We start from the raw sequence: 25,827 nt of genomic DNA, 5'->3' as shown, positions 1-25,827 counted from the left end.
CTCACCCCCATCCTGCACCCCTTCCCCCCAACTCCCTCTTGCAGTCCCACCCCTCCCCTGCACCTACATTTGTCCCCAAACTCCCTCCCAGAGCCTGCACACCCACCCCCTCCTGCACCCCCACCCCCTGCCCAGAGCCTGCACCCAGCACCTAAACTCGTTCCCAGAGCCTGCACTCCAGACCCCCTCCCCCACCCAAACTCCCTCCCAGAGCCCGAACTCACCCCTTCTGCACCCAAATTCCCTTCCAGAGCCTGCACTCCATTCCCCTTCCCCAGCCCAGAACCTGTACCCCAATCCCCTGCCCCAGCCCAGAACCTGCACCCAAACTCCATCCCAGAGTCTGCACCTCAGACCCCACCCCCCACTAAACTCCCTCACACCAAAACTCCCTCCCAGAGCGTGACCTCTCACCCCTTCTGCACCCAAACTCCCTCTCAGAGCCTGCATCCCCACCCCCTCATGCACCCCAATCGCCTGAACCTCAGACCCCCTCCTCCACCCAAACTCCCTCCCAGAGCCTTAGGCAGGTGTGTGTGGGGAGTTGGCGGAGGTGGGGGGGGAGTTTCTGGGTGTTCTGGGCACCACCAAAATTTCTACAAACCTGCTGCCCCTGGTTACTAGTAACTAAACAAGGTGACAGCAAAGAAGACAGCATCCTCCATCGATGTCTCCTTCTAGCTGGAAGATCTCCAGGGCCCTGCACTTTGACTAACCAGTCAGGTTGAAAAGGAGCAACCAGCCCTTTTGGAGAAGGCAGTAAGAAGAGGGGCTTTGCCATATGCTTCAAAGGTTAAGATCTGGGCTCTGGTGGTGAGCCATGATAGACTTAATCCAACCGCTGTAAAATAGCAACAGCAACAGTGGGAGCGCTTGAGGCCCAGAAGCTGCACCTGAGCTGAGGAAATAAACATGCAGTGTACTGTGATCTAGGCCATGTTGGGTGTCTCGGTTCACCCGTCCTATAGGGCTGGATATTTCAGCGTTCTTGGAAAGGTGGTAGGATTTGGCTGCAAACCCAGCTACATTCATTCCCACTTTACAATTAGCTCCAAACTCCAGGGCTAGCAAGAGCAGGCTATCCAGCCCAGGCAGAGCCGCAGGTTTGGACTAGCTCACGTTTCACTTGGAGTTTATAAAAATGGCATGTTTGCAGCAGGAGCCGGTGGCTTATGATCCGTCCAAGAGACACAGGCAGATCCCCCCTGAGGGCCATGATTTTCCGAAATACCTATTAGAGAAGCACCAAAGAACCTCAGCTCCAGCTTTGGGCTACAGTGCAGAACTCTCCGGTCCTGGGGCAGCTCCTTGAAGCACAGCCCAGGGAGTCAAACAAGCCCAGCACAGAACAAATAGCCAAGGGAAGACCTCAGGCAGATGCACCCTGTCTCTCCATCCCTCCCCTGCCACCAAGAGCCTGCTGAACAGTTAAGGAGAACGGGAGCTGCTCCCTGCTTGCTCAAATCCCAGGTGGCTCAAAAGGAGCACCAGTCAGGCCGTGGTTTTGTCATTTTTGGGCTGCAGTGAGAGAGTGTTGAGGGCTTATTCAGCCACTCCTGCTAAACCCTCACATCTCATCCTGTTGGATTCAATGGCCAAATTCTAGTGACTTCCTAGGGTTCCAGATTTGGACTTTGTAACACAGGGGATGAGCCCGGCACTTATTTGGTGAAGACTAGCGACTCATTGCCCACGACAACTGCATGTCCCCTGCTCTCTTCCCCACAAGAGATCCAACACCCTCCCCCCGGCACGCCCCCAGCCTGAATCTCCTCTTGGTTTCTCTTGCTGTCTTCTTGCCTCCTCCTAGCAGCCCACTGTGCCTCCATGTTGGCTTCCTCACCTGGACCCCGGTGCTGCATTCTCCCCTTCTGACCTGGTTATTCTGAGAAGTGACGATGGAGGAGTCAGGAGCCTGGAAGCCCTGGGGTTCCTCCCTGGTCTTGGGGCAGTCCACATGGCAGGGGTGCGGACCCTGGAAGCTAAGGCTGTGCCAGGCAAACCAGCAGGGAGCCAGGCAAAGGAGGCATCGGGTTTAAGGTGGAGCAGGGCCCTCCTGGTTCAATGGGATTTTGTGGGGAGGCCACTGCCCCGTCCAGGAGCTGCTGGTGCAAGGTCCAAAACTGCTACTGACAGATTTTGCTATCGGCTCAGTCTGTGTGAGCCCGCTTGGCCCCAGGCACGCAGCCAGTTCTGTCAGGTGGTGGGTTTGGACACATCACTGGAAAGCAAAGTCATTGCTTTCCCTGGCTGGCAGGGCTGCATGCAGCCTCTGGAGTGGGGAGAGCTGAGGAGACGGCCCCTGTCCTCTCTAATCGCTGCTGCCTGACTGCAGCCCCTCCGCTGCCTTCTCACAGCTAGGAGCAGTGAGGGCACATGTGGCTGGTGGGTCCCGGTGGTTCTCCTCCCCCATTTCTTCCCCCCCAACCTTAAGATCCAGGCCAGATTTCCTACTGTGGCACCTAAAGGATGAGGTGGGCTTTTCAGCAGCGCTGTGTGCCAGGCAAGGCCTGAGCCCTCCCAGCCATGACATGGAGGTGCCCAAGACCTAGGCTCTCTTTGTACATGGTTAAAAATGGCCTGTCGGTGGCCAGACATGGCTGGAACAGGCTGCTTCCCGAGGGTGTGTGGAGAGGAATCTGTGCCAGGTGGTAGTGCCTTGGGCCGTGTGTGCACTAGGAACCTCCCCAGCTGCTAAGAGGTGCTGTAATGGCTCTGCTGTATGGAGCTAGAACTGGCAGCAGAGGCAGGGCTGGCCCATGGTCTGCTCAGAAACTGCGGCTGTGCCTTGCTTAGATCAAGCTGTCTTCAGCCCCAGCTGCCTGCAATGCATAGTAGCCCAGCATAGGCAGGTTAAGCATGGCCTTTATCATGGCTAGAACATAGTTTGATTTCTAGCCATGCAAGCAAGGAAATCCCACCTACTCACATGGTTGGACCACAACCACTTGTGTAAACATGGTGCTGTTTTGGTAGGCAGGGCTGGATTTAGGGGCAGGCAACCCAGGCAACCACCTGGGGTGCCAGGTTTGGGGAGAGCTGGACTTGAGGGGCTGTTTTTGTTGTTTACAGATTCTAGCATGCAAATTATGTCTTATGTCAAATTAGCGTCTTATGATCAGGATAAATCATGCATGCAAATCGTGCATCCAAGTCATGAAATGGGCTACACATGCAATACAAAACAAGGAATTCAAAAATTTAACAAAGGGGATGGGGGTGGCAAAGACTCTCCTCTTCTGGGGCACCATTTGATCTAGGGCCAGCCCTGTTGCTAGGGTAGCCAGAGCCATAAATGATTTCCGTGGATACGTCACAGCCGTCTCATCCAGGTGCCTGGAAACTCTGTCAAGCACCCTCCCTTTTGACAGTGCCAGAAAGCCACATGTCTGCTTTATTGTTATTCCATGGGCATCACTGTCACAGTGTATCTGGACTCCTGTCCTGTATGTAGCATGAGGCGTGTATTACAGCTAAGTCAGGTACCGGAGCAGTGGTAGCACACACTTCACTGCAGGTTAGCTACCCTCGTAATTACCCTGGCTTCTGGGCAGGCTTGTACAGCCCAAGCTGAGGCCCATGTGGCTGCAGCTTTACTTAGCCCGTACCTGAACTAGCTAGATCAAATCTAGCTCAAGTATGTCCACACACGATTGCAGTGTTGACATACCCTAAGGGTCACATTTCCAAGCTTTTCTCTGCCACGAGGAGCACTAGAAACTTGCATTTTTTTTTAATAAAAGCTGAGATTCTCACAAAATCCCCTGACTCCAGGAGCTGGGGCTTTAAGAAAATCAAATTTTATGAGAGTCATGATAAAACCATGAAAGTTGGCACTGCTGGGACTAGAGCAGAAGAAATGCTCGTTAGTTGGAAAGGCAGTAGATTTAAGGGTAATACTTACTTTTCTGTATTCTAATCAAGTTCCTTGTTCAGTGTTACAATGCAGTTGTTTCAGTGATTCTTTATCACCGTCTCATAAGAGTCCTGTCATGCTGCCCTTTGCATCCATATGACTGCTAGCTGCGTAATAACAATGAAGCATGTAAATCTTCCTAGATCCTTTTGCATGATGACCAGATGGAGTTTGTCACCCTATAGCTGTTCAGCCCATCATATCCAGCCTTGGCTGTCTTCAGCCATGGCCATTCCATATCCTCCTCCAATTGCAAATTGCTCCATTGAGTTCTCTAGTCGATCTTACTAGCTTAGGGACAGAGTCCCTGCGGCTGGGGAGGGAAAGTGTAAATCACCCTGGTGCACTGGCAGGTGAGCAAGATGAGTCCTGCTGTCTCCTTCTCTCTTGGATTTCCATGGGGCTGGTTGATGGTGCAGGCGGGTTAGTGGATGCACTAACTCATTCCATCCTCCAGCTGCTCTGGCCATGCCCCATCCCTAGCCAGAGTTCTTCACTTTTCTGGGGGTATGGGCCATCTTTGAGCCCCCAGAACGGAGAGGGGTTTCGGGTGCTTTCCATTGTTGCAACTCCCTCTCTCCCCCTCTATGGCCAGGGCCTCCACTAGAGTCTGTTCTTAGATCCTGGGCTGAACCTGGCCCAGATTTTGGCTACATTTCTCTGCTGAAGCTTTGACTTGTTAGTACATGGTCTGTCTTCATTGGGTACTAGAATAACGAGTCCCTGTGCCCTGTGTAACATCCCTTCAGGTTAGTATTTGCTGACAGCTATGCTGTCTCCCCTCCCTAGACTGAGCATGCCCAGTTTTCTGACCCTTCCAGTCTGCCTTTCTGCTGCTTTCTGAACGCTCTGCCAACTGAGAGCGTTTGAAACGTGGGCACTGCAGGGAGGCTCCCACTTGCTCACTTGGGTGCTCAAATCAGCAGGCACATTTGGCTCTCTTAAACCTACCAAATCCACCAACTGGATATTGGTGGGACTCCTGGAACACAGAATCGGGGATTAGTGCCAATATCCCAGTAACCATTGCAACAGGTAAATGTACGTTTCTAAGGCTGGCTGTGGCAGTATCCAGAGAACCAGTTCAGTTGCAAAGTACTCGTTTGGGTGCTTTCATTTAGGCAACACCCTTTGAAAAGCAGGTTCTCTTTGGGGATTCTGGGCCACAGAGCTGTCCCCAGTGCCCCCAATGGCCCTAACTAGTGATAGCAAGGCAGCAAGAATTACGTGTCTTGTTCTACACGCAGTACTATTGATGCAGCCCAATATAGCATGCTGCTTTTCCACTCTAGCTTTGCATTGCTGACTAATGTATAATCAATCCTCCCCTACAACCCTAGATCCTGGCATGTGCTGCTGTTTCCTAGCCAGACACCCCCATTTGTGTTTGGGCATGTGCCAACGAAAACATTTTGCATTTGTCTCTAGTGAATCCCATTGATTTTTAGCCACTCTCCCCAAGACCACAGTGTACTTTTAATCCAACCCACAATGCATTTCCCTACTCTCCCTGCTCCTGGCTTTGTAGCAGCTAATTCAATCAGCTTATTACTACCCTATTATTTACTTGGCTAGCACCCCAAAGCATGTAGGGGACTCTGAAAGCATTAAATCACCTTAATCCCTGGTTCAAATGGGCAATGTGTAGTTAATTGATATTTCTGTATTTTTGGTCCTTTGCTGCTAGACCCTGACCACTCACCCCACTGACAGCTTTGTGGTCTTGCTTTTGGGATCCTCCCTGACCTGCCTGGCCCAGCTCTTTCCTCTATTCAATCTCCTTTTAACCAAGCTAGCTGCTTCTTTGTGCCTCCATAATCTAGCCCTCGCTCCACCCTGCTGGGCAAAGCGATCCCCGGCCACGCTCCCAGCCTCTTCTCCATGCTGCCCTCCACCACTCAAACCCATGTGCCCAGAGCTGACATGTGACTGGGGAAATGCACCCTCCTGCTGCTGCTCTGGGGGCCAGTTCCTCTCCTCCCAACAGGGGTGATGGCCCATGAGGGGCTGGTAGGATTCCTGACCCCTAGGGAAGGGGGTGGAGCAGAGAGCCTGCTAGAGGTCTCCTTTGCCTGGCTCTGCTGTACCCCATCCCCTGGTGCAGCGTCTTCCGCTCAAGAGGAGAGCTGGAGACTGAGAAGAGCTGTTGCCCCACCCCACCTCTAGGTGTTGCCCCACCCCAGGAGGAGCTGGGGGGACTACTGCCTCCGAGAACCCCCGTTGTGACTGCAGCTGTGTTCTCTAAGTTGTTACTGCAGACCCTGAGTGGTGCCGGAGAAGGCTCGGTGCACTTGACACCTGACTGTCTCTGCCCTGCCTGGTTTAGCTGTCAGGGTGTGGAGCTGCTCCTGTGATATGCCAGGCCAGGCCAAAAGCAGGAATTCCTGCTCTCTGGATTTCCACCCCATTGCCCAGCTCAGTGTGAACATGCTTGTCGCAGTGTATGCACACCCTGTCCCCATTTGGGGCAGGGCAGGGTGGTGATATCACCACAGTTAGTCTCCCTGGTGGCCAGGTACAGCAGCCCTTACACTCAGGGCAATGCGGCCGAGTGGCCGGAGTCAGTCTAACAACCCCCCAGCCCAAGGACAGTGCAGTCCAGTGTCTAAAGTCCATGTAATCAACCTCGGGGGCAGGGCAGGGTGGCTTAGCAGACAGCGTTCAGCTAACAATGCTCAGGTTCGGGGTGGAGCGGCCCAATGGCCAGAATTACAGCCTAATGGTTACAGTCAATATGGTAGTCCTCAGGCACAGGGCAGCACAGCCCAATGGCCAGAGTCAATGTGGTGGGGAAAGGTGGGGCCACCACCAGGGGGGTGACAGCCCGAGTAGGGGAGCCTGGGCCCTGACTCAGGGCCCTAACACTGACAGAGGGCTCAGTCACTGGGTTAGCTGGGAATCCCACCAAAACATACTGACCTCACTCGGGTGGGAGATACCACTCGCTCACCCCCGCAGGTCACTTCCTCCCATAGTTCCAGAAGCTGCTGTCCATGGGGCGTCAGGGTCTCTGAGCTCCTCAGCATGGACGATCCTCCAGGGCTCCTTGCCTCCAGTCCGGCTCGCAGGGTCTCTGGCTCTTGCCAGCAAAGGCTCTTCAGCAGGCACTTCAGCTGAAGGTCCTTCCCCTCCAGCCATCTACCTAGAATGAGCTGGGTTGCTCCCTTTTATACTGAGGCAGCAGTTGGAGTATGCCTAGCATGGCCTGAGGGGTGGCACTTCTGCCACCCATAGTGTGGGGTTAACCCTTTCTTCTCCAGTGCGGGGTATGCACAACCCGTCACAAAGCTCAATGATTCATCTTGTGTATCCAAGGCTGCGGCTGGTGTTCCCTCGCCTGCATGAATTCAGGGCTTCAGAAACATCTCCGCTTCTCTACTCTTGAGCCTCGCCAGCCACCCTGATAGCCCATATTCAGCTGGTCTCGGGGCATGTGACTATATCACATTGGCTGGCCAGCATCACTCCATGTGACGGTATCCCATGATGAACTTTTCCTGAGAGACAAACTTGCAGGCAGGATCTCAGCAGCAGGCCGGTACAATGCCCTGTCAGTGGGGCTGGAGAACCTTGGCCTGGAGGGGAAGGGATTAGGGATGGAGCCATGTCTCCAGACAAATGTGCTAATGAGTCATCCCAACTCTCTGTGTTCTGTGTGTCAGGATGAAGAACAAGCTGTGGTATTTTGAATTTGGCACGACTGAAACCTTCGCTGCTACCTGCAAGAAGCTCCACGACTACCTAGAGATCGAGGTGAGCTCCAGCGTACGGTGACCATTTGTCCAAGCATGGCATTGACAGCGTTCCCACCAGCATCTCCTCCCGGAGGCTGTGCTCCTGGGAATGAAATGGTGGCTCTCAGACATCTGCCCAGCGTGGGACTTCCAGGAGTGGCAGTGAATTGTGGCCAGTAGCGAGCTGGAATCAGAATATTGATTGGCTGAGGGTAACATTTTCCAAAGCACCTTGGTTATTTAGAAAACCAAGTCCCATTTTCAAAAGTGACTTGGGCACTTACAGCCAGATTTTCAAAGGGTATTTAGATGCCTAAAGATGCAGATAGGTGCCTAGTGAGATTTTCAAAAGCACCTCAGTGCCTAACTTTCATTGGATTATACACCAAACCTACTTAGATGCCTTAGAAAACCCCACTAGATACCTATCTGCATCTTCAGGTGTCTAAATACCTTCGAAAATCTGGCCGTAAGTGCCTGCCACTTTTGAAAATGGGACTTAGGATCCTAAAGCACTTAGATGTTTTTGATAATTTTACCCGTAGCCTCCTAAATCCTGTAAGTGGTTTTGAAAATGTTACCCATCGGTGCAGGTATCTGACCATACAAACCTGCCTCCATTTTTGTTTCCCTAAAGTATTGTTTCCGAGCAAAGGCAGGTATCCAATCTCTAGCAATGCACCACTGTTACATTCAACAAGTAGACAGTAAACTCTTTGGGGCAAGCAGCATTTCTTCCTCTGCGCTTGTATAGCACCCAGAAGAATGGGGCCCAGATTCTGACTATGGCCTCTGAGCGTAATGCCAGTGAAAATAATAAATAGTGATTATTAGCGTGTTAGGCCAAGAATGCCCAACTCCTACCTGAACTATACTGATGTAACTGCATCTTGCAAATGTTTTAGCATATTCCTCTGAAACAGTCCTGTCCTCACTGCATAGTTGGTATGTGAATAGCAGTGTTCTCCACTGAAAGCAGCTCTGTACTCCTGCTTGATTCGCTCAGTGACAGCTCGGTCCAGGAGCGATGACGTGACCGCACTGGGGCGTGATGTCACCAGATATGCTGCGTACAGGAGGAAGCTGTTTGAAAGGAGCAGGCTTCTGCTGACAACCAGATCTCCTGATTAGCAACCCAGGGAAAGGAAATGGACAAGACAGCTCAGGAAAATATTTTGGTCAAGTTTATATATTTGTGAGGTGAATTCTCCTTAAATGCATACCAGAGAGCTTGGAGCAGGGCACTTGCCCTAACTGCAGCCAGCTGCGGGAGAACAGAATACTCCTGTTTGTGCCTTGCAGCTGTACTGGAGAGTGGGCCTGGAACAGTCTCTCTCTGTAAACGCTGTGTCCGCACACAGCCGCCTTTGGGTGACATGGAAACAGCCTTTAATTAGAGAAAGAAGGAGGGGGGAGCCACTTGCCAGTGGTTGCTAAGAGCTCTGTCATTTTACAGTTCGCACTGGGGTTTTTGTGCTGTGTTTTTTTGTAAACTTCCTGCTTTCCTTATCTCTGAATAAATGAATCTTTTATTACTTATTCATGAGGGCTAGAAAAAACAGGTCGGTTGCCACAAAGGCTGATGTCGATCTGACCATGCAAGCCATGCTGCTTGCAATTTAATTCATGTCCAGCAAAGAAAATCCCAGGAGACCCTAATCTCCCAGAGTGTATCTCATCCCTTAATTACAATCTGTATAGGAAAGGTTGAGAGGGAACTAAAAGAGGGTGAATAGTATTGCATATGAAATCCTGCACTGCAGACAAGTGTGGGAGGTGGAACCAGGGAGAAAGATGCTATAGATAGCAGAGGGTGTATGATGCAGGGGCTGGTGTTAGTCAAAGACAGCACCATGCATTCAGTCCATCCACAGATGGAGAAATACATGTGGATTTTACTTCCAGCAGTGGAATTTTCCTCCCTCGTCCATGAGGAAATTCCTCCCAGGCAGAGAGAGCAGAACGCCAGTCCTAGGAGTGCCCACTGGGTCAGGCAGAACTACCTGTACTGAGCTAGTGGAGGTGGGATCATGGGGACTGCTGGGTATGGGGAGCGGAGGGCAGAAAAGGAATCAAGCGGCCCTGAGGATAGGTCTTATGGAGGGATGTTGGGTGAGAGAGAGGTGGTGGAAACCCCCTCTCTGGTACCTGACAAACCACCCAGACCCCATCAAGCACCTGCCCTCATGTCACTGCTGTGGGCGTGGACCAGGTGGAATTCCGAGGCCAGCTGGTGCGTGTGTGACAGCATAGCAGAAGTGGAGGAGCACTCCGAAAGCAGGTGCGTCACCTTCTGTGCAGCACTTGTGCTATCATGGCCAATTAGAGCCTCGCTTTTGTTGAGTACTGGGCCCCGGGGGCCTGCCACACAGCTTAGATCCATTGTAATGCAGGATATGTGGCCGGGGGTTGGGGGGATGCTTTCTTGGGGTTCACTCTCCAGCATGGACAAGGGGATGGGTCCTGTCCTCTGATGTCAGTCAAGCAAAGAAGGACCAGTTAGGTGCCAAAGACAGGGCAGCAGGCCCTTCCCCTTTCAGCCCCTCAGCTATGGCTTTGTGGGGGGATGGGGGGGAAGAGGACCGTGACTGCAGCTGATGGGGGAGGGCTGGGGTGAAGTGTCTGAAGGGTAGGGATGGTTCACTTTGTGGACAAAGTGAGGGGAGACAGCTGTGGGCCTGGGCCTCATGGCTGGGTTCCCACTCTCCTGTGAAAGAGAATTCTGGGTTAGCAAGGGAAGTAATGGTGCCTCCTGTGTTGCCCAGGGCAGCCAGACCAGGCCGAGTTCATGCCAGCCAGGTGTCTTTGAAATAGGAAAGATACAGCAAAATCGGAGAGAGACCAAAAGGGAGAATGGAATGATTTCCAAACCTGGAGAGTAAGACACTACTGCCAAAGAACTGCCAAAACACAGTCACCCACCCTGCCTCCATGTCCCTCCACTGGCCCCTCTCCTCCATCACAGCAAACACAAGCTCAGCGTCTTGGCCTTTAACGCCCTTCTCCATTTAGCCCTCCTCTCCATCCGATCTGCTCACCTGTCGAGCTGTCGGCCCCAACGGTACCAGCCTGCCTGTCCACTTCTCCCCCAACAATCTCCATGCACTCTCCCGCATCACTACCCATTCCCGGAGAAAAGTCCCCACAGAAATTCATAAAGCTGCCACCTTGTACTCTTTTAAATCCCGTTTTAAAATCATACCTGCCACAATGTGTCTCTACAAATCCCTCTCAACTGGCATCGGCAAGGGGTGTGACCAGCTTTTCTGGGATGTTGTGTTTGCTTTATGGCAATTTATCCTCCCATTCTAGCCTCGCCCATTCATCTGGGGTGTCCTCCTGTTGCCTGCTGGCTGGCACGCAGAGTGTGAGTTCCCTGGGGCCCGGCCATGTCTGTACATTGCCCCACACAGTGGGGTCCTGATCCTGGGGTGCGGTTCCTAGCTGTTACTTCAATGCAAACAATAAATACTAATGACAACATAGGAATGCAGACTATAACCCCTCAGTATAAAAACCTCAGTGAAGGAAGGCAATTTATCCAGCCACACAAGATGGTAGGACAGAAAGGTGAGCAATAGTTTGTCATTAAAGAAGGATGTTTAGATGAGATATTAGGAACATTGGGCAGGGGAATATAGAGTCATAGTGTTTAAGGCCAGAAGGGTCACCAGATTGTCTAGTGACCTCCTATGTATCACAGGATGTATATTTCCATCACCCAGCATCCACAGACTAAACCCAGCAACCAGAATTAGACCAAAGTAGTCTGGAGTAATTAGCAAAGGAAAGGTGTGCAAGGCAGCGTCACCAGTGAAGGTCAGATTACTGTAGGCACTGGAGGGGAGTTGATCTGCCAAGATGTCACATTTCTGACTTGATGACCGAGGACACCCCTTGGTCCCTGGTACTGATCTCTGACTCTGTGGCTGGCCGGCCTCCCTGAACTGTTCTGTCAGCTAGCCTGGCAAAATTACAGGCTTGCTTTAAACAGAGAGAAGCTGTTGATCTCTGAGCCACACCTAGGATTTGCGTTTGAAGGTGACGGATTGTGTGATGTGGATGATGCAGTAAGGTACACACTGTCCCAAACAGGTGGTGGTGCTGCTATGGGATGTGGGGAAAAGTTGGGAGGCGAAGGGGTTGTTAAAATCCCAGACTTCTCTTCTGTGTCTCTGAATGTTGTGTGGAAGCCATGCTGCACAGTGATGCATCCCGTGGTTTGAGATCGGCGCAAGTGCAGGTGTTTCAAGCACTCCATCTGCATCGCAAGCATGGGTGTGGTACGTAAATCACCATCCCAGGCAGCAAAGTGTTAACCTAGCAGCATTTTCAGTTGAAATTCCCAGTCCAGCCTCTCTCCAGCTCTGAGGCAACTGCCATGAGGGCAGAGAAATGACAGTTTTGTTTTGGAAATTGGCATCCATTACGGGACAGCTCCTGGAAATGAATTTGGTTTTCCCCCAGCTGCACATTTCTATGACCAGCCTCCCTGCCAGCTGCCCCTTCTCAAAGAGCTCATTGTACCAGGTTGGCACACAAACAGAGGAGGGTAAAAGGAGGGGGGACACATTCCCTCCTCGTTCGATGTTCTTCAGTGTGTTGTGTGTGTATGTGGCGTCTGCACTGGGTTCTTAGAGCCATCACAAACCCACCCAAGTTCTGCTGAGCCCATCAGTGGATGGGGGTCCTCTCTAATACGCCCATCTTCCCAACCCCATAAAGGCACTAGAATGTATGGGATTTGGCAGATCACATTCCTATTGGACTGGGTCACCACCTCCATCCCTTCCCTGTTCGGGGCAGTAATGTTTAGCCTAAAGACTAAAAATGGCTTATCTGGTCCCCTTTTCCAGCCATCCGGCCTTGCTGCACTCCTGGGTCCGTTCCTTCATTTGTTTCATCTGTTCAGTGGCTGCTGTATCGAGCCTGTAATCTCCAGAGTACCCCGTTCCTCTCTATAGATCTACTGTGAGATAACTGTCAGCCGAGGTTGCCTACAGCCGTGTCTACACTAGAGAGTTGTACAGTTTTAACTATACCAGAATCGTCCAAGCAATACGCCCCACCGTCGGCGAGGACACAGGAATACCTGTAAAAATGTTCTTATTCTGGGATAGCTTATCCCCCCAAGGTGTCTACCTGCATCTTTAGATGCCAGCCGCCTTTGTAAATCTGGCCCTAAATACTCAGCCACCTAAATGAGCGTGTATGTGAATTAGCAGTTAGGTCCCTGCAACCGAGTTTTGGTAACTAATTACAGGCTCATGTGCCTAACATTAAACACCCACACTTGAAAAGCTAGCTAGACACTCTGGGTATGTGTGTGTGCTTTAGTGTCTAATAGTCTTCCTCTCAGCCATCTCCGCTCCCAGGATATGTTCACACCACCCAATGTGGATGTGCTCGTTCCAGTCTCAGTACATAGGAGCATCCCAGTGTTCTCTCCCCACGTGTCTGTATGCCAGAGGTCCCTCCAAGTCCTCTCAGGCTCCTATTCCCTTGTCCATCTCCTGCACTCCAACTCCCACTTCTCCCAAAGACTGGAACAGGAAGGGCCAGCTGCCCAGCTCCATTCGCTCCAATGGAAATGATCTGTGTGACTTCAGTGGAGCTACATTGAGTTACACCAACTGGGACTGGGCCCTTAGTGTTCTCCCTGCCCCTAAACAAGCCATATCCTATTGCATCAGCATGTCTTTAGCACTTCCTTTTTCTACCTGCGTAGCGTTGCCTGGTGACCTGCAGCTTGGAAGCTTCACAGACCCTAGAAGTCTGGAATTAACAGATGCAGCATTCAGAAGTTATCATGTTAAAGACCAACAGGGAAATGACATAGAGTTAAGCTGCATCGAGTCAGGGATCAGTACCCCACTGTGCTAGGCACCGTACATGCACTTTGAGATGTTAGAGGATATTTTACGTATTATTATTTTCAAAAATATATTGAAGAATGAGTAACTGAAACAAAGCTCCAAAATTCTGAGTTTAGCTTAAAATGTATTAAAAAAAAACATTTCTGGTTTTTCACAATCAAGGGTGAGCTAAAAAAAAGAGAAGACGTCCAAGCATTGTGGGGATAAAAAAGCATTGCATATACAAACATAAGTGTGTATGTGTGTGTGCATACTGGTAAAAACATTTGCAGGCAGATTAACACACATATTCATGCGGTAATATTTAAAATTTCCTAATTTTTAGCATGAATATTTAAAATGTCCGAACTTTAGCATGAGTTGTTTTAAAAATCCTGTTTTGGCCCTGCATTTCTATGGTTCTATAAGGGCGATCGTGGAATCCCCATCACTGGAGGTATTTAAGAAGAGATTAGACAAACACTTGCCAGGGATGGCCTAGGTTTACTTGGTCCTCCCACAGCATGGGCAGGTGGACTAAATGACCTGTTGAGGTCGCTTCCAGCTCTACATTTCTATGGTTCCATGAAAAATAAGGTTGAGGTCCTCCCTCAGCAAGAAGAAGAGTCTAAATTCTAGCAACAGAGAATTCTTCGTTATCCAACACACATTCTTCTTTGGAAAACACAGAGGACAGAGATTCCCTAGCACCATCAAAATTCAAGAAAAAAATAACATTTCTGATCCTTGCTCAGCTGTAACTTAGCAGGCAAAAGAACAGATGCTTTAAAGCCTAGGAAATACATTTGGAATGCAAAAAAGGATTCTTTTCCCCTACATGTGTGGTGGTTTTAGCAATATCAAGGAAGATATTTACCCTTCTACCTTGAAGAAACCACACCTAATTTTTCCACTTATAAGTCATCAGCTTTCCCCATCAGAAGATGATGCCAGGGTAATAGTATATAGGGGTTGCTTCATGGTCACCACAGTCCAAGTATTGTTTTCTTTATAAAATACTCTACCTGCTTGAATGCTGGCAGAGGAATTAAAGTCATTTATACAATTAAAAAGTTCACAACTCTATTTACTTGTCCCTCTCTCTAGTACTTTGGAAAGCCAAAAATACCTTTTAGTGTAATTTTCAAATGTTGCAAATTTTTCTATGTAACACTGAGATGCCTTAGTAAGGACTCCAAGTAATGAATGCTTTATTGCTTTCCTAAAGAGGCTCCAAAATTGACAGTTTTTTCTTTCACATCTTTAATATTATTTTCTGCCAAAGTCAACCCAATTTTCCAAATCGCGTTTAGAAGAAACAGTATCCAGTCATCAAAGGAATAAGGCTTTGACGAGCCAAAATATTTGATTCTCTAAAGTAAGTTCAAATAATAAGAGAAGAAGCCATAGGGAAAGGTAGCTGAGCAGTGGAAGTTTTGTAAGCTGCTGTAGATAGAACATGGTGAATTGTGAGCAGTGATTTGAGAAACTGTCTGGATACTTGAAAAAATATCTAATCAGACTTATCTGGGTTTTTTAAATTTTCATTTAAAATATATAATAAAAACATCTTGTAGCCAAAAGAAAGAACCAAATAATGAGAGAGTGTTTCTAGGACGGGGGTTCTTGAATTCTATTACAGAGTTATGTTTGACCCCCCCTCCACTCCCCGCACCCTACATACAATATTAGGAATAGAAATGCCCGCACAACAGCATGAGAGACAAGGTGGGTGAGGTCATACATTTTATGGGACCAACTTCTGTTGGTGAGAAAGACAAGCTTTCAAGCTTACACGGAGCTCTTTTTCAGGTCCTGAAGAACAACAGACCAACAGAAGTTGGTCCCATAAAAGATATGACCTCACCCACCTTGTCTCTCTGATACCCGGAGACCCACACAACTACAACAACATAGCATGTAAGATTCTGCCAGGTCAGGTGCTTGTGTAACATCTGCTTCTCCTGACATCCAGGAGGGACAAGGTGCTGCTCAGTGCTGACAGCTGCCCTCTGCCCCCCAAGCTGGTTTTAAGAAGAGCTGTTTGAAAAATGCTAATGTTTTTTCATGAGAAATTTTTAAAAATCAATATTTTTGTTTTCATCAAAATGTCCTGCAAACGTTTTTGGGGATTTCAAAACACAACAACAGAAAACTTGGATGGGGGGCAGAGTTTCAAAAGTTGTTTTCAGTTACATTTTTCAGTTTGGGACAAAATGTTTCCTGGCCTCGTTGACATGAAATGGAAATTACTTTGTGAAAAATGTTGTTTGACTGAAATTTTCACTGAAATTACGTATTGCGGAGAAATGTTTTGACCGGCTCTAGGGTTAGGCTGTTTAGGGTTTGTGGTTTGTGTGTAGTAGAGATCACTTCTCATCTGGGGTCAGACTGTGGTCAAAGGTGCTCCGCCGCTGACACTCTGGATGGTAGGTATGCATGTCGAGGAGTCAGTGGCAGGACATTCTCAGGGAAGGGCCCTCTACTCTGAAATCCCTTCCCTTGACTTAATCCACGACAACCTGACTCTGTAGGTCTTCAGGGCACAATGCAAAGTCTGGGTGTTTCCCCAGGTTTTCCATAAGGGGGTGACTGAGCAGGGACTCATTGTTTGCAAGGCAGGTCCCATAGCGGCCTTTGTGCCAGTTTCAGTTTAATGGATGAGCTGTATTTCCTGTCGATTCCATATGCCGTGAGCATTCTGAACAGCTCATGGAATACATTCAAAGACTGAAAAAATGCCCTATCTGTCTATCAGCTCCGGGGCTGGGAAGAAAACCAGACATTGTTTGTGAAGGGACTGCATGTGGCCTGGGCTGAACTGCTGCCTGCACGCGGAGTACACCCAGTGGAAAGACCAACGCAGGGCACAAGTCGCCACTGGCCTCTCTGAGGGCAAGATTCCCAGGCTGGTACCCAGTGCAGACCCCCTGTATGCTGCCTGCTCCCCAAATGGCAGCCTGACCATTTTGTATTCCAGCCTGGGCAGTCTGTGTGTGCAGGCCAGAGATCAGCAGCTCTGTCCTCTGGCTTCAGTTCAGCAAAGCACTGAGGCACGTGCCGAACTTGAACCACATGAGTAGCCCTGTTGTCGTCCATGGGTTTTCTCACGTGCTTAAAGCTAAGCACATGCTCAGATACCTGTACCTTGCTGAATCAGGGCCAAACATCCCGTGCCATGAATACACTGTTCTGCTCGCTGTCTTCTGCTCTCCACACTGCTGGGCCTCACCGCCCAGCCAGAGCCTGAAAATGGCTCCTCTTCTCTCCCCCACCCCCAAAGAGACATGCCTCCCCATCTCACAGTCATGGAGTGTAAGACCAGAAGGGATCACTGGTCTGATCTCCTGTATATCACAGGCCATTGTGTTTCAATCCGAACACCCCTGCACTGAGCCCAGCCACTTGTGTCTGACTAGCACATCCTCCAGAAAGGCAGCGGTACTATTTCCGGGGACTGATGTGATTTTTCCATTTGCCACATAACTACTCCATGCTTTGAGGAATGCTGTGTGGTCGCCTGATTTTGGGCTCTCTGTCAGTGCCTGTAGCAGCCATACGGTAGATCAGGATGTCCTGACCATTTCCCGGTGGTGTTCCTGGCATGCAGGACCTCACCAGTTCTCCTAGCCTTGGCCTTCTCTGGAGTTCTGGGGAAGTGGAAATGCCTCTGCAAGCCCAGCTCCTGGGAGCTCTGCAATTGTCCCTTCTTTGTGTCCCCACAGGCCCCGCCCAGTCAGGGCGGGGTGTCAGTCAGTGTCTAATGCCTGACCATGCCTGTCTGTCTGCCTGCAGTGTGACGGAACGCTGCTGGACCTGAGCAGTACTTCGCTGGAGGGCATCGCCGTACTCAACATCCCCAGCATGTATGGTGGCTCCAATCTCTGGGGCGAGACGAAGAGACAGCGCAGCTATAACCGGATGAGCAAGAAAGTGCCCGAAAAGTTGCACTCCACAGTGGTCACTGATGCCAAGGAACTCAAGTTCTGCGTCCAAGGTGAGCTGCGTACGCCGTCACTCCCAGTGCATGGAGAGGCTGGGGGATGGGAGGTGGTAGGGCTCGATAAAGCACAGAGGGGGATGACTGAACCGTGAACATATATCTGTGGGCGCTTTGGTCATGGCTTAAAACAGGAAAATGAGAAAAGGTTCCCAACAATATGTTTTATGATCGAGATTGTTTTTTTTCATGAGCATTTAACTGGCCCAAAACAGAGGTAAATCCACACTGCCCTCATCCCACCTCCTTCCCTTCTCTCCTGGCGTAGGACCTGTGGCACCCAAAAATCTTTGTCCATTTGTCGACCCTTTGGGCGTTGGAAAGCCCTGGAGAATGGTCAAAAGATGGTTCCTTTGACTATGCTGAGATGGCCCTATGTGTACAATGGGGTTAATACTCCTTCCTTTCTCCAACTCAAGGACCATCTCTCCCTATGTGTATGAAGGGAGCAAGTGGGTTACCCCCCATCCCCTGGGTGCGGGTGGGTGGTGAATAGAGTGCCCTGGGTGTGGATGGGGGCAGGACCAGCTAGCCTGGGGCCTTCAGTGCCAGCCAGCCGGGGTGCTGTGGAGCGGAGCAGGCGGGGGATTGGTTAGCGATAACCCGGGGAATGGTGTGGGGATTGTTGGTCACAGATCTCAGTTAGGTCAGCGTGAGGCTCAGGGCCTGGTGTCTGTGTCTGGGTTCTGTCTGAGGAAGCTGTTTGCTGATTGCACTGCACGGGGGGGTAGAGGGGGCTGTCAGTGACCTTCCAAGGCACTGTAGGGTGACCAGGTGTCCGGTTTTTTACCATAACAGCCGGTCGAAAAGGGACCCTGGCAGCTCCAGACAGCACCGCCGACCAAGCTGTTAAAAGTCCGGTCATCGGTGCTGCAGAGCTAAGGCAGGCTCCCTACCTGTCCTGGCTCTGCACTGCACCCCGGAAGCGGCCAGCGGGTCCGGCTCCTATGTGGGGCGACTGCGAGAGCAGCACGTAGAGCCGCCTGCCACACCTCCGCCTAGGAGCTGGACCTGCTGACTGCTTCTGGGGCGCAGCACAGAGCCAAGACAGGCAGGGAGCCTGCCTTAGCCTCATTGCACTGCTGACCAGGAGCCACCAGGGGTAACCCTGCACCCCAACCCTGAGCCCCCTCCCACACCCTGAACCCTTCTGCCCCAATCTGGAGCCCCCTCCTGCACCCCAAACCCGTCATCCCCAGCCCCACCCCAGAGCCCACACCCCCAGACAGAGCCCTCACCCCCCCCTGCACCCCACCCCCCTGTCCCAGCCTGGAGCTCCTCCCACACCCAGAACCCCTCTGCCCTAGCCTGGAGCTCCCTCCTACACCCCAAAGCCCTCATCCCCAGCCCTACCCCAGAGCCCATACCCCCAGCTGGAGCCCTCACCCTCTCCCGCACCCCCAACTCCCTGCCCTAGCCCAGAGCTTTCTCCTGCACCCTGAACCCCTCATTTCTGGCCCCATCCCAGAGCCCGCACTCCAAGTTAGAGCCCTCACCCCCTCCTGCACACCAACCCGCTGCCCCAGCCCCATGAAAGTGAGTGAGGGTGGGGGACAGCAAACCACCAAGGGAGGGGGAATGTAGTGAGTGAGAGGCAGGGCCTCGGGGAAGGGGCAGAGCAGGAATGTGGCCTCAGGGAAGGGGGGAAGGGGCTAGGGTGTTCGCTTTTTTGAACGTTGGCAACCCTAAGGCACTGGCTGGGGCTTCCTGGCTTGTTTCCCCCTGTTGTCTGTGTGGCGGGGCGGGGGCAGGTCGGGGGGAGCAGGATTGGCCGTGTTGGGGCCCCAGGTACAGAGAGAGCTGTCATGGGGCTGGATTACCGCAAATTGGTGGTGAAGAGCTCGGGCCGTGCCAGCGAGCCAGGGGCCTGTGAACGTTCTGGAGCCCCTGAGCGCCGGGCTGTGGGCAGCTGCTCTCTGGAGCAGAGGCAGGTGATTATTAACATGATCAGTTGAAGCACGGGTGCAGGGTTCTTGTGGGGAGGGGAGCGCTTGAGAGGGAGGTGCAGCCTGCTGTGGGGCTGAGTCCTGGCAGCGTGGGAGGGGGCAGGAGGACAATGTGAGGTGCTGCCTGGCACTTCAAAAGTTTGACCCCAGAGGGCAAAGGCTGGGGCGTTCTTGGCAGTGCCCTGGGAGGCCAGAATTCCTCTTCCTGCTGGTGGAGTCTCGCTGGGGGATGGAGGTGGTAGCTAGTGACTGCTGTTGCTGGAGCAGTCATTTCTGCTTTGAGGGAAAAGCAGGGAATGAAACTGCGGAGCTCGTCCTGTTACACTCCCTCCAGGCCCTTACTGCAGTGACGCCAGCTCTGGCATCTGCACGTTTCATGATAGCTGGTGGTTTTCTGCAAGCCCCAACTCCTAGAGTCAGGTGATTGTGTGAGAATCTCAGCTTGCCTTTCTAGCCCTCCTGGTTGAAAAGAAAACCTTTTGAGGGCATGAGCTGAGGGCGACCTAGCAGCTCAGAGACCAGAAGACAAAGAAACAACATTTACTGTGGTTTAAACTCTCATGATTTCTAAGCCAATCTCATGATTTCTGGGCCCTGACTCAGGACTTTTGCACACTTGGGGTTGGGCTTGGGAGGGACTCTGAAGGTACCTGAAGAAAGCTCTGCATCTGCTATTTCCTTGACAGTGGCCTGTAAAAGCGGGCTGCATTTTGCTGTACGCTGGCTCCCCTCTCTAGGGGCCCTGATAGGCTGCCACACAGTATGACTGAGACAGCCATGGGAGCAGCACAAACTGGAGGGGCACAGCCCGTTGCTTAAACCTCCTTAGTCAGATAGCGGGCCTGACTCCCTGTGGCCCTGCGTCTGGTGTGGCGATTTCCGCCTGCGCCAGCTGTGCCCAGGGAAGATGGCTGCAGAGGTGCAGGGCAGTGGGGAATCAGGCCCAGTGTAGTCACACCAGTGTGTACAGCTCCTCCCATCGGTTTGTGGCTGTGTTCAGAGGGCCCAAACTAAACACTTGCTTTGCAAATCTTGTCCTCCATAGGAGGACGCAGACCAAGGGCTTCAAGAGAATTATACCCTGGTCCCTTCCCATTTTAATTCCATCCTTCATCTGGACTTGGGCATGGAGATACACCCTTTGCGGTGTGAGAGTCAGTGCTAGTGACAATGTCAAAGTTAAGGGAACCCAACAAAGAGGAGGCCATCCTGCCCCAGAGGCAAAGGACGGAGAATAAACAAACACAAATTTATTAGAAAGCCCTCCGGCTGCTTGAGAGAGTCAATACAATAAACAAACAGAACCCCATGTGTTTTTCAGCCTCCTCAAGTTTTAGTCGAGCCTCCAGTCTCCTACGAATTGGGGATTATTATAGAACACAGATTGTGTGTGTTCACTAGATATGAATTGAGTCAAATGCTTAACTACTAGTCCTGCTAGCCCATAAATCCGGCGGGGATAGCTCTGAAGATTGCCATTCAATATCTCGGAGCAAAATCTTTAAACATTGGGAGATGCCGGGGATTGTTCCTGAAGGTAACATTTAGGTTCTTCTGATAAGATCCAGGCCCAGGAGGGTTTCTGTGGTAGGGCTCTGTGAAGTGCTTCCACAGGGCTAGGAAGACAGAGGAACTTCAGAGCCCCAATGTGAAAAGGAGAAGATAGTATAAAGGGGCGGAGGGTGGGGGTGTGTGTAAATTAACTAGCCACTGGGTGTTTGCAGGAAGAGAGAGCTGCTACAGGAGGGGTGGGTTCCACCTTAATGCAAGTAACTCAAAAGAGCATGCACAGAAAACTAGCAAGGCTTTGTGGAATTATTTTAAGTAGGAGCTGGGAGAGGGCTGCTGGGTGCCAAGGTGCAGCAGAGGCAGACAAAACCTTCTGTCCAGGTGTCAGTGAGACACAGCTATCTCCGAACTCAGTAAAGTGTAAGGCAGAAATTACAGCTGGAGAAGGGACAGGTTGAAATCAGAGAGAAAAAGCCCAGAAAGTAGTGAGTTCAGAGTGTTCAGAGTTCAGTGAGTCTAGAACTAGCTGTTCCGAGAAGCAATGATGCTGAGAAACTGCTTCTGTAACTCTAGTCCCAATGTGATCTGACCGTCCATTGTTATCCAGTGAGTCATCTATTGTTCTGGGTGATTAGACTGAGCTGCTTCTTGGAGCTCCCTCAGCACGGCACTCAATGCTGTGTTCTTCTTCGGGGCGCTGGTAGCATAGCCCTAGTGGCATGTTTGTTGTTATGACTTGGAGCCATACGGAGTAATGTGTGTGATCGGAATATCTTCCGTACTGATCAGGCCCCCACCTCCGAGAAGGTGAGCACCTCATGGTCTCTAATGTGTTATCTTCACCCGCCCAATAGGAAGGAGCATGATAAAGGTCTCACAATAATGAATGGGAGAGAGAAGTGCTCCTATTCCTCCTGTCTTGTAACTAAGGCTGCATTTCTGTCACGGAGGTCCGTTGACTTCTTCAGTGGCTGACTCCGGGCTAACCGAGCAGATCAGGCAGCCCCTGGGCCAGCCTCTGCTGGGATAGTTTGGGTGTGGGAGGGGGCTCAGGGCTGGGGCAGGGGGTTGGGGTGTGCAGCAGCACTTACCTCGGGTGAGGGCTTCCCAGAAGCGGCCAGCATGTCCCTGCAGCTCCTAGGCAGAGGGGTCAGGGGAGCTCCACGCACTGACCGTGCTCCCAGGCACTGCCCCCCACAGCTCCCATTGGCTGCAGTTCCTGCCCAATGGGAGCTACGGAGCTGGAGCTCATGGCGGGGGCAGCATGGGAAGCCACCCGACCTTCCCTCCCCCTAGATGCTGCAAGGACACATGGAACCAGGTAGGGAGCCTGCCAGCCCCGCCAACCCTCCCCCCAGCACCGGCAGGGGGTCTCCGCCCGCCCTCTCCAGCATCAGCGGGGGTCCCAGGCCACCACCCCCCAGCACCCACAGCACCCTCAGACCCCCCACCCCGAGCACCTGCAGATCCCTGCCCCAAGTTTTAGTTAGGGATATATAGTACAAGTCATGGACAGGTCACGGGCCGTGAATTTTTGTTTACTGCCCGTGACCTGTCCATGACTTTTACTAAAAATACCCGTGACTAAAACGTAGCCTTACTCATAACACAAGAACAAGGGGACGTTCAATGAGATTGAAAGGTGGCAAATACAAAACTGATCAAAAATACTTTCTTACCCAACACATTATTACCCCCTGGAACTCACTGCCACTTAATAACTTTGAAATCTAGGACTTTGTAGGATTGATAAAATGTCTCTTACTATGTGTATGCACAGCACCTAGCACAATGGGATCCTGATCTTAGTGCTACTGTAAAACAAATAATAGATAATGCCAAATAATAAATAATAGGCAAAGAGTAACTATTAATGGAATGATGGCAGATTGGAAGGAGGTCTCAAGTGGGGTTCCACAGGGATCTGTTCTGGGTCTGGTGTTATTTAACATCTTCATTAATGACCTGGATGTAGGAATAGAGAGCACAGTGATCAACTTTGCAGATGACACAAAGTTGCAAACACTAGGGAGGACAGAGCTAAAATTCAAAGGGATCTTGATAAATTGAAGAACTGAGCTATCGACAACAAAATGAAATTCTACAGGGACAAATGTAAGCTGCACTTAGGCAAGAAAAACTAAAGGCACAAATACAAAATGGAGGATAACTGGCTTGGCAGCAGTACAGCTGAGATGGATCCAGGAGTTGTAGCGGATCAACATGAGTCAGCAATGCAATGCTGTTGCAAAAAAAGCAAATGCAGTGTTGGGTTGCATTTAAAGAGGTATAGCATGCAAGTCACAGGACATGATAGTACTGCTCTACTCCGCCCTAGTTTGGCCTCAGCTGGAGTACTGTGTCCAGTTTCGGTCACTGCTATATAAAAAGAATGTAGAGAAACCAGAAAGGATCCAGAGGCGGGTAACAAAGATGATCAAAGGGATGGAAAGCAAGCCATAGGAGCAAAGGCTGAAGGAACTGGGTATGTTTAGTTTGGAAAAGAGGAGATTGAGGGGGGCCATGATAGTGGTCTTCAAATCATTGAAAGGCTGCCATAAGAAAGATGGAGAAAAGTTGTTCTCTCTTGCCACAGAGGGCAGGACAAGAGGCAATGGGGTCAAACTACAGCATAGCAGCTTTAGATTAAATCTCAAAAAAGGTTCCTAACTGTAAGAACAGTAGGACAATGGAACAAACTGCCTAGGGGAAGTCTTGGAAGCTCCTTCTCTGGAGGTTTTCAAAAGGAGGCTGAATAGCTCTCTCTCTTGGATGGTTTAGACCAGTGATGGGCAACTTGCGGCCCGTGGGTCGCATGCGGCCCATGAGGGTAATCTGATTGCAGGTCACAAGACATTTTGTTGATGTTGACCATCCACAGGCATGGCCCCCTGCAACTCCCAGTGGCTGAGGTTCGCCGTTTCCACCAATGGGAGCTGCGGGAAGCGGTGGCCAGCACGTCTCACAGGCCACAGGTTGCCCACCACTGGCTTAGACACAACAAATCCTGCGTCTTGGAAGGGAGTTAGACTAGCTGACCCTTGCAGTCCCTTCTCACCTGTGGTTCTATGAGTCTGTGCAGTTTCAGGGATCTTCCTTGAAAGCATCTGTTACTGGCCTCTGTCCCCCAGGCTACCTGTCCAACCACCTGCTCTGGAGGAGGGTTGTGTGCTGGTGTTTCTGATTGACCAGATTTGGTAAAGAAAATTATGTGGAATGTGTGCGGGGGGAGCAGCTGCCAGGGCAGGCAGCATGATGGGACTCCATTTCAGCCACTGTCTCTCTCTTCTCACAGCCCCCCTGTGGATCTGGGGCTTGGATCTGACTGCTGAGATTCAAGGAACTAATTGGCCAGTTTTTGGCCAAGCTGAGGGGAAGCAGAACCCTGCAGAGAGATCATTGCTGTTGACGGGTGCATACACAGCATGGACAAAATGACAGCTGTGAGTCAGGAGAGCTCAGGTTGCTCTGCCTTTCCTGTTTTTCTGCTCCTCGAGGCCCAGTTGGGACCATTGCAGCTCACTGACTGGGAGTGGGAATTGTTTCGGCCCCAGCTTCTGTCTGGGGGTTGGCCTTGAACTTTGACTGTGAAACACTGGGAAATCCTTCTCCAGCACATGGGGAGGAGCTGAGTCCCAGACAGCACCATCGGTGGCTAGGATGAGCATTGCCTTCCTAACGCCATTCTAACGGTATGCGTGTGCAGAGTCTGGATCATTTGCATATGTGCCTGGATGGCCTCCAGAGGCCTTTGACAAACATCAGTAACAAATTCGGAAGCTGCTCAGGGGAACATTGATTATTTGTTCCAGTTTCCGGGAATACAAGAAGTTTTTAAAAGCTCCAGGATTGGCTGGTTGGGCTAATGAGCCCCTGCTTTCCCATGGCTCTCCCCAGCAGCACTAAATCTTGCCATTTTCATAGTCACATAGTTAGTGTGACTCTGTGCTGGAGTAAACATGGAGCCTGCCTTTGTTCATCACTCATCCCACACCACCAGTGGGGCCCAGATGGGTTCACTTGCACCTGTAGAGTTGGTGGCTTTTCTTTATTTGACGAGGTCAGAGGGAGACAGTGAACCCCTTCTACTGACAGTCTTCTCTAACGTATTGCATTTTACAATAGGAGAGCACATTTCCTAGTCACAGTTTGAAGACCCTGCAGCAGAGTTTCCGCAGATGTGGCACGGACTCTCCAAACCACGGCAGGGCTCCTCTGTTCAAACTTCCAGCCAGTCTATTTCTCATGCAGCTGCCCCTAGCTGCAGGGCAAAAGGTTCCCCCAAGTACAATTTCTTTATGGAGATTAGTGCTAGCTACGTGTGAGAGAGCCCCTCCCGGGATAAACTCTTAGGAACTATAGTCTGTATGTATCAGACTAACAACTCTGCATGATTTGTAAGAACACGGGCTGGGGCTGTCGCTCCAAGTTACTGGCCCCAGATCTGTCCCGGGGCTGAGCCCTTTGCGGCTCAGGGGTTGCTTGACATAAAACAAACAGGGAGCCATTTCATTCTGCTTGGATGTCTCACATTTGAAAGGAACATCTGCCTTTGGGACAGTAGATGAGACAATGTTACGATTGCCTGTAATCTCGAAGTGCTGTAAATAATAAAGCAAGTGCAGAGTTATTAAGCCCAGCCCAGCCATGATGTGGCGATCACCTGCAATAGCCTTTATGTTTCTTCCTTTTGCAGGAAGTCTCACCTCTGCTAGCTTTCATAAAGGCATTGATTGGAGAAGTGGATAAGAGTCTCTGCAGAGGTAAAGCTGAGGACCATCAATGGCTATTAGCCAGGATGGGCAGGGATGGTGTTTGCCAGAAGCTGGGAGTGGATGACTGGGGTAGATCACTTGATGATTGCCTG

At 50.9% G+C, this 25,827-nt stretch overlaps 1 protein-coding gene across 1 annotated transcript in view; it reads left to right on the top strand.

Annotated features, from left to right (window-relative positions):
* DGKG (diacylglycerol kinase gamma) overlaps positions 1-25,827 on the top strand; it is a 121,890-nt gene that overhangs the window by 73,784 nt on the left and 22,279 nt on the right. The window contains exons 22-23 of the mRNA XM_077826138.1: positions 7,579-7,669; positions 17,301-17,502. Coding sequence (XP_077682264.1) covers positions 7,579-7,669; positions 17,301-17,502 — 293 coding nt within the window. The remainder of the gene's footprint in view (positions 1-7,578; positions 7,670-17,300; positions 17,503-25,827) is intronic.

Source organism: Eretmochelys imbricata, chromosome 9 (assembly GCF_965152235.1).
Source record: "Eretmochelys imbricata isolate rEreImb1 chromosome 9, rEreImb1.hap1, whole genome shotgun sequence".
NCBI classification, from domain to species: domain Eukaryota; kingdom Metazoa; phylum Chordata; order Testudines; family Cheloniidae; genus Eretmochelys; species Eretmochelys imbricata.
Note: the sequence above shows the minus strand (reverse complement) of the source record. Positions and strands in the feature narration are given on the sequence as shown.